The sequence below is a fragment of the Varroa jacobsoni genome, unplaced genomic scaffold (genome assembly GCF_002532875.2).
Source record: "Varroa jacobsoni isolate VJ856 unplaced genomic scaffold, vjacob_1.0 scaffold_1264, whole genome shotgun sequence".
NCBI classification, from domain to species: Eukaryota; Metazoa; Arthropoda; class Arachnida; order Mesostigmata; family Varroidae; genus Varroa; species Varroa jacobsoni.
Genome location: NW_019214166.1, coordinates 155664 through 177214, shown reverse-complemented (window position 1 = coordinate 177214; position 21551 = coordinate 155664). Strand labels below are relative to the sequence as shown.

The 21551-nt window shown below is 42.2% G+C and overlaps 1 protein-coding gene across 3 annotated transcripts in view; it reads right to left on the bottom strand.

The window, feature by feature from the left end:
• Positions 1–21551, bottom strand: part of LOC111268211 (uncharacterized) — a 157945-nt gene that overhangs the window by 5007 nt on the left and 131387 nt on the right. For 2 of the 3 annotated variants that reach the window (XM_022847041.2, XM_022847038.2), the window contains 3 exons: positions 9361–9587; positions 8164–8627; positions 1356–7538 (listed from right to left, as the gene is read on the bottom strand). In XM_022847041.2, coding sequence (XP_022702776.1) covers positions 6916–7538; positions 8164–8627; positions 9361–9587 — 1314 coding nt within the window. In that variant the 3' untranslated portion in view covers positions 1356–6915. Of the gene's footprint in view, positions 1–1355; positions 7539–8163; positions 8628–9360; positions 9588–21551 lie in introns of those variants that run through there. The other variant, XR_002685072.2, reaches the window with a different exon arrangement.

Below are 21551 nucleotides of genomic sequence, written 5' to 3'. Positions count from 1 at the left end.
TGTGGTTGTCATTCATGATGTGGTGAGTACCTTTGTAGATATTTGATACTTAAATTTCCCCTAGAAATTTCTCGTTCTAGCGAGTCGAATACTTAGTAAGTTTGAAGAAGTGAATAGCTATTTATTTCGATATGCGTAAAGTAATATTTCATTCAATGCAGCCTGTCGAATCTAGCTTGTGTATAACTTTAAACGCTATAATTTTTCTGAATACATCGAAAGCAAACTCGTGCATTAAATCTGTTATTAAAAAAAATGTTACCGGTAGACCACATTTGGCATGTAAATAGAGTAAGAACTTTGCCTTACCAGAATAGTTGGTCATCAATAGGGGAGATTGCTCAATGTCGTATTCGCACAAACAGAGTGAGGAGGTGGAGAGAATCTTTAATCGATTAAGCATAGGTTTTTAGATCTCCGTTGAAAACGAGCTATATCAATTAGGCTATGAGTTCTTGATTTAACAAAGTGAAATGATATAAAAAAGCTCGTAAAAGTAGCGCGTTTTAAAGTGTTATTCCGAGCGAATAAAGAACCAGTATGGTTAACTCTTCGCGTGTGGTTTGCGAAATAGTGCTCAACAATCGGCGATGGACGAAATAGGCTAGCTGGTTATGTTGACTCCCTAAAGAGAACCTACACAGGACAATAGTACACGTAGTGAAACGGACATTTAGTGCAAGTTCCAGGTAGACTCTAAAGTAATAATGTAACCTGTCACAGGTATCAATAATTGCGTCAGCTACTAGTAGCAATTAGCAGAACCTAGTGTGCGCACCTACTGATATTGCAAGTTCGCATCGAAAAGCTGGAATTATGATTTGGAATAAGAAATACAATATTGAGTGAAGGCTTTATCCTCGAATTCGACGAACTTTAACCCATATACTTGAATTTATCCCTCTGTATTAAAAAGAGCAATTGGTGGTTTTACATATTCAAACATCAATTTGCACATAGAAGCAGGACTTTAGGTAATGTAATGCAAAATAATAATTATGAAAATTTTAAGAGCAAAAAAAGTAGTGCCGTAACGTACTAACCTGTCATAATGTAAAAGCCTTAATTTTGCTTGTTTAGTACAAAAGCTACGGCAGTGATTTTGCTAAGAACAATTAAAATTATTAGTTTAAATGCAGACTTAGCTTCCGTCAAACTCCATTTCTCCTTCGCAAGTACATATCAACTCAGTTGAGACCACAATTATCTGCGCTGTCTCAATGCATATTTCATAGGAGGTGAGTTTGGGTTCCGGTTGACTCCACAATATTGTATAGTATAATTTTCAATATTCTTCTAATGCTTTATTTTTGTATATATATTTGTTTGCTTCTAAAATGAAAAGGTCAACTTGCTTCTCTTTTTGTTGTTTATAATGTAAAATGTTTATTGTTCAATAAGTCCAAATAAAGGAATAGCTCATAAACTACAGGCGCATTTAACATGAACTCTCTGTCTGTTTTTTATGTTTACCTCGTTTTCTCTTCGACTCGTCTCTTCATCCGTCTTTGCTTTACTCGAACCCCTATATCGTCCCCACCATTATCATTTTCATTATCGTCATTAACATCTCATCAGCGCAATCATTGCCTCCATGAACTTACTCTACGTGTTTCGATAGGGACGCTGCAAATCGCATCGCTGAAATCGCTTTTTCCTTATATTTATTATTTTTATTGTATTTATTGTCTTTTTTCGTCGTACTCTCGTCCGTATTTTCTCAGGATTTTCAACCAATACGATTAAAAAAATTCGATCCTCGCTTTCAAATGTTCGGTTCTTGCATCTACTATCTGAATTAAATATGACATGACAGCTGTGCATAGTTTTTCATGAGCTCAACTTTGCTCTATTTAATTTGCTAGTCTTCGCTGCGCTGTCTCATCCAGTAAGTGTTAATGCCATATGCAACTAATGAAAGTAAGTTTCTTCGGGTAGCCTTCATGAATACAAAATACTATTTAATAAATATTCTGCAGACGTGTTTAATCAAAAGGAGGCTTGTGTTTTTTATGAGTATTCATCGTCGCATAATCTTTCTATCTATGCATAGTTAATTTTCCATTATACCAATTTTTTCATTATTTTCTCTTCCATTTTTGCCTTCCATGATCTAGCCGAGCACAATATCCTATATCTCGTTCTCTTCAATCGAATTATCTGTATCTACAATAGGTGCGCAATCGATATGAAAGCTTGAGACCCATTTGCTCGAAGTTTGTGATGTATGCTGCCTTAATTCTATGTAAAATCATCATTCGTACGGCCACGCTCGATTCCGCTAAAATATTTTCAATATATATTTCCCGCATTTGACTTAGAGCTTCTTTGCCCTCTATTGTTTCGCGCAATAGAAAATTTTTCGTTACTAATTTGCGTTGTCAACAGATGTACTGCCTGGTCGTTACCATTAGTTGATCAAGTGCAGTTATTTTCTGTTATGCATAACTACTGTGCAATCTACCTAACGACTTCAAAATTCAGTGTCATTCATACGACTTATATAAACCTACTTGTGTGCACTCTCAGTCGTAAATTTAAATAGGATTTGCATCCAGATAAGGAAATTCGTCAGTTTATCATTAGCCGTAAACTTGGCAGCTTTTATGGTACATTATTGGACTAAGATTTGATCTTTGACGAAGGAAAAACAAATTTCACGAGAGTCATTGCTACCACCATTTATTAGTGCTGTTATTATGGCTGAGTTACTTAAACTGCTTGCAAATTAAACCAATCTGCAGCTGAGCATCGATTTCCGTTTGTGAAAAAAGCCGGTAATGAAAAATATGTAGAAGCACTCATTCTTTAAAAATAAAATTAAAAACAACACAAACCGGTCAAACTGTTGACTTCATTCATTGGCAACGACAGCCTCATCTAAATCGCAAATCAGTCACCCACTTAGCTTTCCCCGTAACTCTATTCACTACTGCAACGATATATGTTTCTCAATACAAATAACTTGTAAGTAATAACAAACTTAAATATCCGCAAAAAATTACCAATTCTGCGTTAGCGGCTATCTTGGATAAAGGAACACTTCAATATGCGAGTCCTGTTACCTTCGCTTGGCAATTTAGATTCAGCTTACTCGTTAGAGTTATTCAGTTCATGCAAATAAGTTGCTTACAGACAAAATAGTCAAACATTTCCTGCGCCATGCCTGTGCCTTTCACTCATAAATCAGTTAATTGTTAAATTGATTTCATTTCTTGATCTCCCTTTTATCTCACACATAATCGCATGAATCGCCCACAACTCTTTCTGTTGCATAAAACTTTTTTCATTATCAGAATCCTTCCTACCTCCTTCTAAACATAGTCGATCTTGCTCAGCCATCTTCTCGTACGTACACTTCTCGTTTCGCCTGTTATTGATTGTGCATCTATGTCTATATGTGCTTCATCATGGTACTTGACCATCCGCTTAGTCAAAAACTTCGACGTTGTTTTCGTCTTAATCCAGTGCTCCCGGCGATGTTCTGCAAAAGTCCAGCTCCAAACAATCTAATAATACCAAGCTAATGACACTGAATAATCCATCGGAGTTCCGTTTCATAGAAAACTGTTCTGTTATCTTTCTTAGCGATTATTATCAAACAATACAGCTTGTGCTAACAGCCGTGGATTCTCTGTTGGCTAAGCAATACGTATCATAAATAGGTGTTCATTTTAATCTCGTTTTAACTGAAACGTTAGAATAGCTGTCCCATAAAGTTTTGTCCTGCCCGGCCGAGCCTATTTACCTTTACACTGTCGCATTCATCAGCGAACATTTCTAACATAGAACTCAAATTCGAGAAAATGCAGCACTGTAACTGTAAGATGCAAAATTGGCAAGACATTTATGGCAGCCTCGTGTTGTTTATGTTCTAATAGCATTACGTAACCTAGTTAAGAATCCGTTAAGGTTGACCGGAAGAACGCGCTACCGTTTCTAGTCGCCACTGTTCATCTAATTATCACAAACCCGTGACCGATAAAAAAAGCGATAAACACTTCCAAATACTCCTACGCTCTCGTCTGCATAGAAGTAGCAGGAGCACCGATGTTATCCACTTGTCCTCATCATTCTGACTATTATTAATATTATTGTTTTTGTTATTATTGTTATTATCATGAATGATTATATTATGATCCGCGTCTCGTGATCACCGATGTTACCAAATAATCATCAGTACCATCTTAGTGCAGTTGAGCAAACGTACTCTTCTTTCCTCTTTCCTTCTGCCTTCTTCATTCACTGGTTCTGACTCGATATATCCGTTCCCATTCTTTTTCGGTTCTATCTCGGCCAGCGTTTTGCTGACGCACTATCGTTTCATTACTAATGCAAGCGTCGCTCTGCAGTCTATCGAGTAGTTTCTATAGTAACTTTCAGCTCTTCGCGTTCTTAATGATCTTGGCTTACGTATAGGGGCTTAATCCTGTACAGAAATTGGCTTCGTCGTTTCACGCCCCTTCTGTAATAGCTATAATGTTCAATATACTTATAGCAGCACGCCCAATTGCGGTAGGATTTATGTAACGGTTCGTATATCCTAATATTAGCAATAATAATAATACGTAAGATGCTCGACCTGTTTGTCCTTGCCGTTGTCCTGGCGAATAGCGGCTATAATAATAGCATAATAATAATAATAATAATAATGCCGTGATAGTATTTATCATAATAATTATATTCATTATTACTGTACCATTTCCGCCAACATAATAATCATTAGTGAATCATCACTATGAAGCAATTAATTAATCAATTAGAAAATTAATGAATTGAATCGCAATATACAGCACCGGTCACACAATTATGTGATCCTTTTTATACCCTACGTACACGTCGGTCATACTCATCTATATATATATATATATATATATAATCAATATCGCAATCTGTTATTATATTTCATGTCCTCAATTTCGTGTACATATACCAGATTTTAATATTATCATCATAGTTATAGGTACATTCATATCGTATGAACCCCGCATCTATTCACCTCTCTCATGCTACGCGTGAATAGACAGCATCACAGAAGACAACCTGCTCTGAACAATCAACGCCGACCTATAGGATTTCACCCATCTGCCTGCGGCCGATAGCCATCTATCGCCTGTTATTATATTCATAAAACTGAATACTAATTCTGAATACTAATTAAAACGACAGAAAGAACCTTTTCCTTTATATTCTACACAACTAAAACCTTCTACCCGTGGCTATATATATATATATATATGTATGTATCAACTTTGGCTCTCGTTACGGTGATAATGGCTGTGGTTCCAGTATATTAGTAGAATGTTACTACTAGATGTTACAAACTGAAAATAACTTGCAAGAATTTCAACCACAAAACCGTTCCCGCAAGAATAGCGGATTTCGGTTCGTATAAAGAGCAAATCAATAGATTATTATTGGCGTCATTAAGAAATTATGTTATACTAATGCCTCACTAACTAGCACCCAATAAATGCTATATTTAATTTTCATATACAAAATCTTACTGCTTTTAGCTTTTAGACTGCATTGAGCATAGACAGTAACTTAAAATAAACGATGCAGTAAACTCGCGCATCCCGACGGCCCAGCATCCTCTACCGAAGCATAGTGGAGTGCGTTATCAGAAATCATTTGTGCAATCTCATAACGCCTATATCTGATCGAAGTCATAGTATTACATACTGTATAGGAAATCCATGTACAGTATTCTCTTATTGATTTTCCATTGGCATCTTGTTTCGATTTTACCCGCTGTCAAGCAATTGAAATAGTATGATGATCGGTAAAACACTTGACCTTTTCTATGATAAGGCCTTCCTGCGCTGGTTGTCCCCGTTCACTTTCGATGCCTTTGCGGGGCATTTCTTCGAGTGGCTGGGGCCAGTGACCTGCCGTTATGTACACAACGTTTTCTCCACGCATTAGACATGTGCGTGGGCCAGACGATGACTAGATAACAGCGTAAACGATCATAAAAACAGCGAAATGTGGATTACTGATGCTGAATCATGCCCTATTTCTACCACCCGTATTTTGGCTTTATGGGGAACGAAGAGGAAAAAACTTAACAGCCTGTAGCATATCCTCTATTTCTTTCAAACTAGATGAATTCCCTCACGATCTACCGTCGTAAGACATAGCAATAGTTTACAGATTGAAACAGCTCATTGAAAGCTGCCTTTAAATAATTTCACGGCCCGACATGCTTGCCAGTTACAAGTTTGCTTATCAGTTCAACTAATAACCTGCTTTCCTCACTTCGACTGGTCGTAATCGCGCGTGGACTACGTGAGTTTAACGAAAATCAACCCAAATTCGCTTTTTCCAGTTAGTCTTTCACTGCTACCACCTTCTAACGTGCCCTTGATCCTTCTCGTTTGCCTTATGCGACATAACAATGTCACCATACGCAATCATTTGTTTCTAGACACACTGTATCATACACAGTTGCAAAACCCAACAAAGGCTGTTCAACACGTACTTTCCTGTTTCTAACTGTGCTCCATCCTCATCAATCATCAAACATTTAGGTGCATGTCAATGAGTCAATTAAATCAGTCAGCCATTCACTCAATACCAATTCGTAGCAATATCGATTAGTCAAGCACAGTCAATCCTGGTCCATCTTTGAGTTCACCGCGGACCCGCTATATTTCAACGCGGCGTTCCGCCCTATTACATTACACTTATGAACATTATAAGCTATGGCGCGACACGTGATCTGAAATATGGTACGCTGTCCGAAATACACTGTAGGCTGATGGCAGAAAAAACGTTGTAGTGATCCTAGCAGCTGAATTCAGTTACTGCTTCAAATCTGCACCGTTCATAATCCCGCGCTTTCTGTTATGTTTCATCTGCAGCGTTCATTTCACTTCGCGTCACTATCATTGCTACTCGTGTTAAACACGTTTATAAAAGTTCATCAATCGCGGCGCCGTTCAAAGTGTCTTTCCAGGACTGTTTCCTCGCGCTTAGTAGCGCTATTTGAGGCAAAGTTAGAGTTGCTGACAGCCGTGCTGCCATTGTCGTTGTCTTTTTTATTCGGGACGGTCTCTTTCTACTGTTTGACCGATGGTGGCTATTATTGTTTCCAAAATCCGCTATTCTTCTGGCGGCCAACCATGCCGTGCATGTGGCAACGCTCAGCACCGTGAGTGCGGAAGGGGTGGAAGAATTCGGCAAGCCCGAGGCGCCTGGAGGTGGACACTCTGCTTCGCGATAGAGGTCCAGCTTTGACGGTATTGCGACGCGCCGCCGGCTGCAAGTGCTCTCACCAAGCAGATACAACTTCCTTCGATCATCGGTTAACGCGAGACAGAATCGCTGTTCTGTGGCGGCCGCAGCCGCTACGACGGCTGGCGGCTGTTCAAGCGTCGCTTGTAGATGTTGATGTGACGCTGATAAATGGTGCTGATGCTGTGGCAGCAGCGGTTGCTGTTGTTGCGTGTCTCGCTGATCTCGATGCGACACGACAAGGTAAGTTGTGCTGCCATGGTCGTCGCTAAGCTCCCACGTGGCCTGAACGGCCATTTCTGCAATGAGATAGACAATGACACAGAGAAAGAGGAAATATGTTTTAATGACGAATAGCTTTTTTTTCAAGTTACTCGTGAATTTGATATGGCGAAAAAATGGAAAACGTCTGTTGCACGGCGAACGAAAGAATACGATCTTGCTTGTGACTTATATCTAGTATTCGTGATAGTGCAGCACTAACTTAGTCGTGTGTTAGGGCAAGTTATTTGCAACAATCCTCAACGACAGCGGCAGACATACGTGCGTGTGTGTGTGTGCAGTCCTGGAATGCACGCGTGTGTCAGAATTGAACTTCCTACTTCGTTTCATCGCAGCAACACGTCTAACAGATTGTTTGCTAATACAAGTACACTTCAGCCATCTTTTCGAGAAACTATCCAATCGAGAACGCAAGGCTAGCGAATACCAGTAAGTACGCAAAACGTAATGAGTTTAGTATCAGTAGAAAACCTAGTGTACCAAACTAAAGACTTACAGATTAGTCTTTGAAGGTCAATTTCCAACTGCTCTCATCTCATACGCTGTTTCCCAGCCATAAAAAGAATGCAGCAATGCTCTTAAACATTTTAAAATGATTCATTTATTTTTATATCAACATCCCACGTTGCAACGATTACTTACCTTTGCCATACGTCTTTCGCTGGCCGCCTTCGGGCGCACACTCGGCTCGCACTTCGAAACGCGACACGTTATCCTCGCAAGCGCTGTACAAAGCCATCTGCTCCGAGCACTGCAGTTCGCCCTGATCAATGCCCTGCTCTCTGGCCGCTACGCTTCCGAGAGTCCTATCAGGATCTTGTAGGGCGGCCTCCATCTGTTGGTCGCCTGATGCCCACTGACTTGACGGGGCTCGCAGCAATTCCGCGAACAAAGCCCCACTGACGCCAACTAAAGTGAACTTGCCCCGCAGAGGGGCTTCACCGAGGCCGGGCGGCTCGGCCAGCAGGGTCACATAGTCTTCGTCGCTCGAATCAAAGTACGCTTGAAGACAGGCGTCCTCATTACGAGGCGTTCGTTTGCCCATCTGTAGTTCCAACACGTTGGCTGCACGCCGGTATACCATTAAGCAGATGTACCCACTGTCACTTCAGCGTTCGAACGAATGTAAATAAAACATAAATTTGGTTAGCACGCCTGGGGTATTACTCACAATCAGCAGGTACATTATTGTATATTTATAATAGTTCATATATTCAGGTAGACAGTATTTCACCGAAGACCGTGCTATCAACGTGGATTTGATTTCGAATTTCAGCTTCCTATCAAGACCTTTTTAGAAATTTGTAGAAAGCTTAACAAAGCATAGAAAAACCGCAAAAACCAGTAAGTTTATAGATGTTTACATAAAAAAGGTTCACTTAATAGAAACCAAGCCACTTTTCTGTTACCTTCTGGATTTCTTGCTTTTGTCGACGTGAGGAATTGGCTTTTTTTTTGGAAAGCTGAAGATACTTAGAAGAAGCCATCATAATGCTTACATTCAAGTGCTCATAAAGTTGGCGACTAATAACGCTGAGCGCAATTTTAATTTTTCTCTATTTCCGTTACTGAAAACGAACTACTGCTCGTGGAGGTAGTTAACTTTTAATTTAGTATTCTCAACAACTTACACGAAGCCGTAAATAGTTTCTAGTTATATTTAAATCTGCACCGCTTTGCGCCCATTTTAGTTGGGTCACGCTATGCACTCACATAGTTGCCATGGCCAAAAACAACTAAGCTATACGTCTCAGCACCTTTTCCATAACTTGCAGACAATAATAATAACGCTTATATACTTTGTTATATACAACGTGCAAGCATATAAGTATTCCTTACCACCCTTCAATGGCGTGCACCACGATCTTCGCCTGGTTTTCACCGATATCGTAGACTTCCTCACAAGTCCAACGTTGTTCGATCCATGAACCAGACTGGATGACAAGAGACGAGTTTTCACGCGAAATCTCGAATGAACGCGATCGGTTCAACGTTCGCCAGTGGTGCGCCTCGGCGTACATCCATGAAGGAAATGTTTTCTTCGGCCGTGGACTTCGACTTAATACCTGCCAATGCCAAACAAACGGCGGAAACAAGAAGGCAATTAGAAAAACGCATATAATTACTAAGTAATAATACATTGTAGACTGTACCGTTATGTATATACTAGTTATATTATACGCTATAAGTGGTGTGTTATTTAATAACCTTAGTTCTTAATAATAAGTTCGACGAACACAAGAGCGCGCAATGATGTCAAAGACGAAATCAGCAATTTTATTGCTTTTTATCGCTTGTCAATCGGCATGCGGTAGATGTCTAGCTACAATTGACCTGAGGTAGTAGCAGCTAACTAACAGAACTTGAAGATAATTGTTTGATTCCACCTATATCAATAGCTACTGTATTAATACGAAGTTAAAATCCCCTTATCATTTGTAACCTATATAAGCACATTTTGGCGAAAGATCGCAAATGGCTAAATGAATAGCTAAAAAGACTACAATTTTGAGCAATTCAGTATTGGTAGGAAGGACACCAGATATAAGTTCCTTCCGCTTCCTATGTGATAGCCGCGATAGTGTATCTCAATATGGATGAGAGCAGTCCAGGTGAATAGCCAATTCTTCGATTACCACTATTGATATTCTCTAACGAAGCCGAAACCCTCGATTACTCTAATGTTCGCGATTACCTGTTGTTAACAATACGCCCTGTTCACAGCTGGGTCACTACATGTATCAACGATGTTAAGATACTGGCTGAAAAAACTTATCCATTAATGCTACAGTGTAAACGTTCTGATTGTTAGACGTTCCCACTGCGACTTGGCATCTATTAACGTTATGGTGCAACTACGCACTGTGTTGGCCAAGACACTCTGAACGTCGTCGCGCCTAGGACGCTAAGGAAATAATGAGTTTAGCAAAAAAAAAACCAAAACACATAAGAACCCAGAGGCAAATATGGACTGGAGACAAATACACACCAAGGCTTATGTCTAGGTACGCGCCTTATAACTATACCTTCTCCAACGACACGATACTGCAGGACTCCTCTCACTTCATGCGTTGCTACCCCATAAAACAACTTGAGTGTGACCTTCACTCCCGGCGTTTCGCTTTCATTCATAAATAATGCAGCGAAAACAGTTCCTGGGGAAGCGTTTTAAAAGTGACTACCTTTCTAGTTAGATAGGATATTTATTTTAAAAGAATGTTAACATCCATCCTTTTGCAGAATTTCCTTCCTTTGGTTATCTATGGTCAAAGTTGAACGACGGAAAACTGTCAATCTGTTTCTTTTCCATTTCCGTGTTAGCTCGAATACAGGGCATCATCCGATCGCATATTTTATATGGCTAATTATATGTGCCTTGGTCTTCCGGTGAATGATTAGCGGTACTTTTTTTCTACAACTAATATCTAGAAACAATTTTTCTCCGTCGCGTATTAAGACTTAAGGGTGTGAGCTATATGTGAGGGCTATATTTCTCTTGGGCCAGTACGTTATATGCAATAAAATATACGAGACCGCATACGACATTGACTTCAGCACCTCTGGACTGAGTACTCGTCAAACGTCTTTTCAGCAAGCCCCCATCTAACACTGGAGAAGCGCATTAATATTTTCTATATTTACTCGAAGTCTACCTAGTTTTTAGATACAATTTGGGACATCCGTTGATTCATCAGTGAATCGGGAAATGTCATATATACTGACACGGGGACAAGCCAGGCAATTCGAATATCTTCTAGGTCTAATTTTGCAATGAGCTCTCAGTGATTATTGACTAAAAGTGTCTAAATGTATACAGATTACTCTGACAAAGTCGAAGGTATTGGCCATATTTGCATCAGTTTGGTCATTATTATACAGCACGCGTCCAAAACGCGCCGCCTTGTTCATTGGTAACGATCAGCTATTAGACGTGCGGGAGAAGCAGTCATGGCAGGGATTCAGCATGTCGGAGAACCATGATTAGTTGAAACATCGTACACGTCTCCGTGTCACCTACAGCCGCGCTCATTTAGGTGAAGCACTCATATCATTTGGTGGCTAGTACATAATTCGCGCCAACGAACTAATATTTCAGTACAACACGCCATGAGAAACCAATTTTCCGGCCTGAATACCGATATATTCATGGCATGTATATAAAAGAATAAAGATTTTTAAATTAGTCTGACGACCTGGAAGATGGGTTTGCTTTGACAGGCAGTTTCTAAACTAAACTACAGCCCCCTTTTCGTTATTGATCGGGTCTGAGTATCATCGAGCAATGCCACCTTTTTTTGACCATTTTATGATTTCTCACATTTGTCGAATGTAGCTAATCGAAAATGGCTTTTTATGAAGATTGGTTACTATTTTAAGTTAGCTTCCCTGTGCCTCCAGTTTGCCGACCTACCTTTGCTTTGCTGCAAAGGTTCAACTCTCTATTCTTTACAATATCCCTTACTTTTGAAAAGTAATATTTAAAAAAATAATTGTTTTTCTAACTTTCAAGAAAATTTTCTACCTTGTTAATGCAATACAGTTATTCACTAACCAGGCGATTATGAGCACCGGGCTTTGGCCATAGATAGACAGGGTCGACTATGTCGCCCAAACACTTGATGAGGCACATATGAAAAGTGGGCTTACTGCTGCTACCAGGTTTTTCTCGATACCTCGAGGATAGCAGCTGGTCCGCTGCTATTCTATCACTAAATGGACCCCGTCTCACGCAAGCACCAATCGGGCTACGATCATCACGATGATACTGACAGTGGCTAACAATGAGACCTATTCAGCTTGGAGGTAACAGGCTTGGCCGATATAAGATAGAAAACAAGAGCAGGATAGAAAAGGTCCAGCCAAGCACTTAGCGCTATCGACAGAAGTATGTCCTCCTAGATAGATCCAAATAAATGAATCTCCTTGTCGACCAACGAATGATTGCCACCCCCCACGCCCATATTCCTTCGCATTACCTCTCAAAACGTCCGGACAATTCTGTCTGAAAGGAGTTCCGAGACATTGCTGCGGACCTGATCGCTGCAATTGCTGATGCTATCGCTGCTGACAGAGCTGCCGCAGATCAGCAGCATCTAGCTAACTAACTAGTCTGCGCTCCCTTGATTTGCTTGCCTTCACTCGTTGGGAAGATCGTTGGACCCATGAACGTTGTTGGACACAGCCCTCTGTATGTTCGTCCCTATTTCTCTCGGAATTCTTTCTTTCTCTCACTTTTCTGCACTAGCCGTGTATTCGATACACGGTGGTTATTGCTAACTGTAGTTATGTTAGTCATGGTCATAGGTAGTTACATATGTTAGTTGATATGTCGTGTCCTTCACACGAATTACTGCTTTTGTTCATACAGACACACTCGTACCTATACATAGTTTTTGTCTTATTGTGCTCTGCTTTAGAACTGCCCTCATTTCCCACTGATTTTATCACACGTGCCTCCCCTGCCCTTTGTCCCTGATTTCTTAGCATAGCCGCCCTCCACTGAATTCTTTACCCTCCCCGAACCTCTGTCTGCTTTTTGTGCCCCGTAGTGCACGACTGTTTCGCCGATTAAGATCGTCCGCTTGCTCGGTGGCCGCACGGCCGACGGCGACTTAACCTAATGATGCTTAGCGGTGGAAGGGACGTAAACAAAAAAGGAATTGGACGACGTTTGAAGTGAGCTGCCCTTGGACGACTGGAGTGAGGAAGCCCGCCGGAAAATGAGAGAGGACAGGCAGAAAGAAAGTGAGCTACTGAGGTTGAATTCCAGTAGCTGGAAGTTGCTGAGCAGAGCTGACAGATGGGCACTGACATGGAGTAGAAGAGATAGAGGCGGCATCATAACTGCCGCAATACGAGAAGGGCAAACGGTAAGTTAGATGGCAGCACGGGAGAAAAAAAAAAGGAAAGAGAGATGTAATCATCGCGAGCCAAGAAGGAAATGAAGCTATGGGCGGGTTAAGGAGGTTTGTTGGCGTCGACGATTTAGACCGGACGGAAGAGGTGGGGGAAAGGTCTAAGGCGAAGTCTCTGGCTTTGTGGGAGTATTAATGGGGGGGATCAGTAACGAAATGAGGTGTTTGTGACACGCTAGAGAGCAAATCCATAATAATGACTCATCTGAGAAATTCGATTTCGGTGGCCGTTAAGGTACTTAGGGTCATCTCTGTGTATTTTTTCGGTCTATGCGGTTCTCCATTTCTACTATTACTAGCAATACACCATAACGCCATCACTTTAACCAGATCGTATGGCTAGAGTAGTCGGTTCTACTGCAAAACAATAGTGGGACTCTAACACACAATCATAGTACCTATATGCGTTCTGCATCAGTTCACCTTTCAAGCAGCAAGATTGTTGTCCCTCTAGAACTGAAAAAGGTTGCCGGAAGTCAGGCGTTTTCTTATTACTATCAACAGCAGCAGTAACAGCATTAGCGTCATTAACATTATCCGCGCCATGCTTGTTCATTCGTTTGCACAACAATGATCTGGCACTATGCATTCGTTGCCGATACTATCTCGCCTCGTGTTGTTGTTGTCATGTCGACAAGAGTATTATAACAATTGACTCTGATTAGTTTCTGTTGTACCCTCTTCCTCTAAGCGCAGTCAATCTTAATCTTATACTGAGGCTAACTATAAGGAAAGGTACAGACGCAGTGTAATGCACACTCCGTTACCACTATATGGAATAGCAGAATTTCAGTTTAAAAGATACGGCAACACAAAAGAGACTATAAGCACTACGCACTGCTCACGATTAAGTTTAAGTTATATGCAAAGCTAAGGGGAACAGTTTCCGGCAAGCGCTCTCCATCTACTTCGGTAAACGCCCAATGCCTAGAGATAACGATAGAGAGATCGTTGTTGAGAACACACAAGTCAGATCATAATGCTTTGTTGATTGTTTTACAGCTCGACGTTATTACGAATACGACATAACATAGACATTTTTGCTATTCAATCGGTGGCAAGCTTCGATTCAGACTCGCCCTTTTGTTCCACCATTTTCCAATCCAAACCACGGTTTGTTGCCGGATTTTTCTGGAAGCGTTGGCTAAATGTGGCTCTATAACAGTCCTCCGAAATAACCATCTTTCTGCACTATACGTACAGGGGGAACGAAAGCTAAACAGGGATAGAGTTATGGAGGGTTGCCTTACTCTGCTACTAGTATTTTCCTTATTGAAATATGAAGCAGTCTGTCGTCTTCCTGTCGATGATACCCGCCACATCGAGAATACTTCGAAAAGCTAAAAATTCTATCACACATTCATATAGCGACTCGTAAAATTTTCGAATAACGCTCAGGCTCTAGAAAAATCGTAGAGCCAATCATACTTGTCGGGGTTTCTCCCTTTTCTCTATCTTTCCTACGAATCGGAGCAACCCTTTGGATCGTTTACTAAAATAGTAGGAAGCGGGTGCACGAATACCGTGCTAACTAACCTTTACGCACCGCACAGTCCATCTGCCATTCCTTGACAAAGACTCGAGGAGGCAGCTGCTCCTACTAGATACTATTTCTATTCGACGTGACAGTGACCATGATTACGATGATGAGGATGATAAACAGATCTAAGTCTTTATGAGTGAGTTAAGTTTATATATCTGTCTGTTGTGTCCTATTTTAACTTTTATCTCCGGTGCACAATCTGCTATCGAGCGCCTAACGAGACTACCACAAACTTTTAGTTGTCGAATTTCGGATACACTGTCGAGTGATAGCTTTCATACATAGCCTTTGTCGATCTCTGCTCCGTATCATTTACACCTACGTCTTGTTCATCGGTGGAATTCTATCTCGCGTCTTCTTCAGGTTTATTTCCTTCACCTCCAACGCATGGTCTCCGCTACCAGCTTGGATTACAATGATTCGCGTTGACTGACTGACCGATGTGACTTTAAACTACTGCTGTCACTCTTACCGCTACTCACACGTCGTCTTTGCCATTAGACTGAGCTAACCGTAGGCTCGATACCTCATGCCTCGACTACCCATTCTTTCTCTCATCTTTGTAGAGACGTCCATAGCAGGCAGTGGTATGCACACGTCAGCAGCTCTTTCTGTCATTTCCGTTTGAACCGTTCCAACGTCTGCGGCCGCTCGTAGGGACTCAATTCGGTGTGGTAATCTGCTTTTCGTGCGATGCTGCTCAAAAGAGAGCCTTAAGACAGACAAATTCCTACGGCCGCCTTCTTTAACGACCAATGTTGGAAAAAGTAAAAATAGGCAGACAACGATAGGTCATCCTAGTGCTGACAGGCACGCCCAGATCTTGTATCAATAGTTTCTCCCACTGACATGACTGCTGCCGTAGCTACCCGACAGGCGACATATCATCTTCTATTTCTACCAACTACTTCTATATTTCTGCCAACCCCGTTCTATGATCTGTCTGGAAAAAAAGTGATCTGAGAGACTATGCGTCGACGCGAATAAAGTTTGCGCGAGTAAGAAAGCAGACTAGCATTGCCAAATAGGCCGCCGGTAGCGACGCGTGGCTGCACCCGCAGTCCGCACTGCGACGTTAGCTGCTGCGCCCGAAGAAACCTGCCCTGATGCCAGGCATCCCCAGCAGAGGTGCTAGTGACCATCGTGCTAGCGTGGAGTCAAGACGCATATTGAGTGCGCGTGTGCTTGCGTCAGTGGAACAAGTGAATGATGGTAGACGCCGGCGACAACGCATTGCATCCGTACAGCGAAAGCGACACGAAACACAAGTCGCACCCTTTTGTGGTCTTCATATTTTCAGATTTGGACGGTGTCTGTAGCGCCGCAACCAGTGTCACCACAGTCGTCGACGTCGTATTCGTGCCCAAAAGACGCAAACACGTCCACAGTACCGCTTGATGTATAGTATAAGCGTAACAACGGCATTTTTGGAACTGCTTTGTTTCGAGTCGAACCAAAGCCATCTTTTTTCCGTGGTTGAGCTTAGAGATCGCGAAAACGATATGCCCGGGAAGAAGCGTCGGGGGAGTGGCAGAGAGTGTAGAAACGTGCGGATGAGACAGCTTTCTAAAAATATTCGCGAACAACCGACACCGTTGATACATACACACAGATGTTGATTGCGCCCCGTTCAAACCTGTAGAAGAACAGCAGGCTTTTGAAGCTCTAGACATTATGAAATGTGGAATGACTCACAGATCTTCCTAACCGAGCAAAGATGCTGTTGCAATTGGCATATGGAGCATTTATGTTATAACCTATTATTAAAAACGATTGTTATGCGAACGCTTCCGCAGAGTTTTGAAGTTATTCTTCAAGGAAGTAAATTGAGGGAACTAGTATTTTAATCATTCTGCTGAATATCCTCCCAGCTGTGCTAGACTCTTTTAGAACAAGTGCATCGGTCGGGACAATGTTGTGCATTCTTGCCAAGGTGCTTGCATCGTAGCTATCATGTCAATACTTACTTAATATCGAAATTACATTTTCTGTTACCCAATAGCTATATGCAATAAAAATGGGTTTCTCGCCGTGAGCCTCAAACTCATCTTATCCTAGCTTCAAAGACTGGAATATGCGATAATCGGGAAAATTAATATACCGAAAGGATTCATCTACTTCGGGCTCCTTAATCCTTAAACCTCCTCAAGATCCGATATTAGCGATTTTAATACCATGCTCCAGGTACTTAAACTCCTGACTCATTCTAATTAACAGGACCAGCAGAGGACAGTGGTTTCCTGCTATAACCTCTGCTAAGGTCGTTGGTGTACTTTGTGTCCGATTTAAAGAACAACTTTGGGATCAAAGGTAAAAATTGCTGGAGCTACTGTAAAGTCCATAGGTGCTTTTAGTATGCTTCGCCCGTGAGCACATTCTAATATAATGTGCATACACTTTGAGAGGTACACCTGGAGCAAATGCTTTGCCGACAGAATCTGCCTCAAGAATAAGCACTGGAAAACTTGCGGATTTCTTGCGTGTGATCAGACGCAGCCTATTATACTCTGGTGAGGCATCGTTTACCTCACCCGAAATGTCCTATCTTGCGGAAGAGCTCTATGTCTCTACTTAATTAACATTCATCCTACTCTGAGCTTTTTCTTTCTTCTCCGAGCTTACGGTGTGCCGCCGATTCCAAAATAGATCTGGGAGTTACAGATAACGTCAATGCATTCGCTTTCATTGACGATTTGTTATGCTGTGCCTTCAACAGCTGAATCAGAAAGGCCGGATCTACAAACTCGTTATTTGCGATAACCTGATGGAAGTTATCGTTGCCAGAAAATGCCTGACTCAGGACCGAGTAAAAAAGATATCAAGGAACAGTCATTGTTACAAGCCGTTTATTACGTGCTTCTATAGTTTTTCTTGGTATCTTTTTTATTGATACCGTTTAAAGCACACAGTTCAAAGAACCTTTGCCAACAAAAGATTCTACTCATAATTATCTGAATGTCCACTGAACTTGCCCAAGCGTGCACATCGATGTCAGGTTACCTTTCTTCTTCAATCATTTTGGTTGCCAATTACAAGAGCATCTATGTAATTGCGTACATGATGTCAAATGTGCATGATTAATTATGTCAAAGTTTTTTAAAGAATTTTCCTTTTAGCTTCCTCCAATCTCTACGACGGGCTATGTGTTATTGCAATAGGCGGAATCGATTCTAACGCATACGGTAGAGGCGGAGAAAACCAGTTGCTTACGCCTATTGTTCGTTTATTATCACGCCTCTTTGCGCTCACTCTGCATCGTTTTCTGCTATACTTTGGGCCAATTCCAAAACACAATAGATGAGCGTACTTAAACAAGGAAGACGAACGGTTTTTCCATTTGTTCCTTTGTCTGCTTATCCGCTTGTCTTTTCTGATTGTATGTGATGCCTTTTCAGCGTTTGTTGCTATAGCCAACACACAAAACTTCGATGCAACGGTAATCTTGAAGGATGTGCAAGGTCATTATTGGCAGGCCTTCTAATCTTGAATCCTTCCCGACAGGCACGCGGATTAAACCCTGCGTAGAAACATGATTCAAGGCTGCACCCCTCATATGCTTTTAGCCATCCCCCTATCAGGATATTTCAGTGACTTGGAATCGAAAAAGCCGACTGGGCAAAGGACAGTTGAGATATGAGGAAATATATTCCACCGTACTGCCGTAGCGATCTCCTCGCCATCCAGATATCAGCTGATAACGTGAACAAGAGGGAACGCGGCGAAGGAGTTAAAGGTAACGCAGCGCTAACCCGACCCACACCGGAGTTCGACTACCGGCAACTGTCCATTGCGGACGCCAGCAGCACTAACCGTAATAGCAACAACGAGTGCTGTGCGGCCGAAGCAGACCGTTAAATATCAACTGAACCAAATGGAGAAGCAACCGGAAAGCAGGCGGAGCGCTAGGACTATATCGAAGAAAGGAAGGTCATTTAGCGTGGTGGAAACGTAACGGCTTCCATCGCCCTCTGATAGAAGATCGCGTCCTTTAGTTTTGTCGAGCGAGCAGGCAACTTGCCGCCTGATGCAGACAGAACAACCAAGGATGCTTTTTCCATCTACTTTCATGCAGTGCTTGTTCACCGTCGGCTGTCCATAGATTTCTGGGCCGGGTTCCGCTTGTAGCGCTACTTCTGGTCCTAGAAACTAAAGGGGCTATGGCACTTAGACCGTTGGCTTGTGTCCCCTCGTCTGCTTCCTCTCCCGCCTTCTCTGTTTGCCCCACTTCTGTTTCTTAGTTCTGCGGCATCCTGATTCGCCCAAGCAGAGAAAACAACTGTCTGCCAAGCCATCTATAGAACGAGAGTTTAGAGAAGGCTAGAGCAGATTTCGACTTTAGTAGAACTTGTCTACAGGTTTAGACACCCTTCCGCTCGAACAGGTTTAAAAAGGCCGAAACCGCTTGCTTCAATTACTCTCGCTCCTCTTTTAACAACACAACCTCATTGTCCTTCGTCGACGCCAATGCCACCCGAAGCGCAGCAAAGTCTCCTGAGATCCAAAACTGGTCCCTTAGCTTTCCGCCGCACATTTTCAACTGGCAGAACGTCATCTCCTTTCATTCGGCGTCTCGTCGCTTTCTCCGCACACGCGTCGCAAAAGCGCCTCCGTTCAGTGCCACTCCTACTAATATTATACTATTACTGCTACTGTTACCGGCAGGCTTCTCAATGCTGGTCCAAACCAAACCATATCTGTAGTTTGATACACAAACACAACAGGAAAAGGCAGCAGCAAACGACTCGAGATACAGCTCAGCTTTTTCTCGGCGTTCGTCGCGCCTTATAATGCCGCTCACTAGGTTAGTACTCCTGGAGTCTACCGCGCAGACGGCGTCTAAGCCATAGTCGACAAGAAGATTGCGAAGGGTAGCACGCCTAGGCTTTCAGCCTACCTGGCAATGCTACGATCACCTCGTAGGGTACTAGTTGAAGGATAGAGTTTTTGTGATACCTGGTAATCTGAAATCCGTATGGCCACATAGCTGCTCAACCCGCTTTCATTCGAGGCGATTGGCATAAAGACCAACGTCACGTTTTCAAGCCGCTGCAGTCAGCATACGAAAACCGTTAGTTTGCCCACGTGTTTTGGTGGCCAGTAGAGACGGTAGCAGCGGCGAAGTTATAGCAGCTGCGGCAGGGGCATGGCTTTAGCGGCAGGTCTCCGGAACTGAGCTAAAAACGCTTTTTCCTGACGGGCCCCTCCTCCTGTTCGTTGCAGCTTTTCATAGCAAGTGGGGAGGCGGTAAAAGGAGCAGAGAGCCAATAGCCAACTGCAGTTGGCTTCGACTCTGTTGCAAACACAATCTCATATCAGCGTAAACAACGGCGACCGAAAATCGAATTGCGTAGGTACAGCTATTGGCCAGCAAAAACTGATCATGTCGACCTGATATATACGGCTAAGCAGTTAACGAAATATTTATATACAAATATCTTTATACACTAGTGCATATATACAATGGATGATCACCGATTCAAATCTGTACGATCTGCTACGGCAAGGTTAGTGAATGAGTGAGGATAGCGAGATAGAATGAAGAGGCCTGGCATTAATCATAATGAGAATATAAAAACTGTGCAAACACATCTTTGCAGTAAACGTTAAAAAGAAAGCTCAGTGATTCTATTTATTTGGGCACGAACTAAGTAAAAAAAAATGTTGTTGTCTTCTATGCAAATTAGCATTTGTGTGCCTAAAGTAGTATTCTGCGCACGGGAGTAAGTATATTCTTAACCAATTAAGAATCCCCGTGTCTTTCAAGTGTTTCATATAATTGACATAGAAGATTAAACTCGAGCCGCCCCCACTGGTGAGTCTGAATTTTTTTTGTCATTATTAATTCACAAACCCCGATGCATACACACATCCACCTGAAAGCAATTAGAACAAAAAATGTACAGTTAGTAAAGCACAGCGGAACGGCGTAAGATTTATTGCATCCTAAGTTCTTCTACAAAGCAACTATGTGTAATATGTTGTACGCTTGAAGGGTGGTAGGCCAAAGAGCTTCAAGGGAAAGTTTCCCGTTCACTTGTCAGTAAAAGGAGAAAACTAAGGGTGAGTCTGTCCGTCGGCGATACGCGAAAGTAGAATACCGAGTTAGAGTTGGCCTATTCTATATCTCATCTTTTTCCTTTCCTCTTTTCCCTTCTGATACGGCGGCCGTTGCTGCTGTTGCGGGTCCGCTTCTGCGTTTTTGCTTGTCAGAGATAAAAAGCATACGGTGTCGGATAGAAGTTTTTTTCAGTGAAACTTGCCCAAGACCGGGCCCAGGTCCAGTTCGACATAGTCAAGGCCTCAACTGATCAGAACACCTGCTACCGGTACCGACATTGACTCCTTCACCATGAACAGTGAGTGCTATAGGTAACGTCTGCTCCATATCTAACGTCACTGGTCAGACGAGTCAGCGGATTATTACAGTGCAAACCGGCCGTTGTCAAGCTTGTCTGTCGGCCTACAACGCAATACTGTGCCAGTTCGCGCCGCAGCTTCAGGGAAGCACACATCATTTCGAGAAGTATCGGTGACGCAGGACAGTGCTGGCGAAGGAGAACGAAGAACTGAGA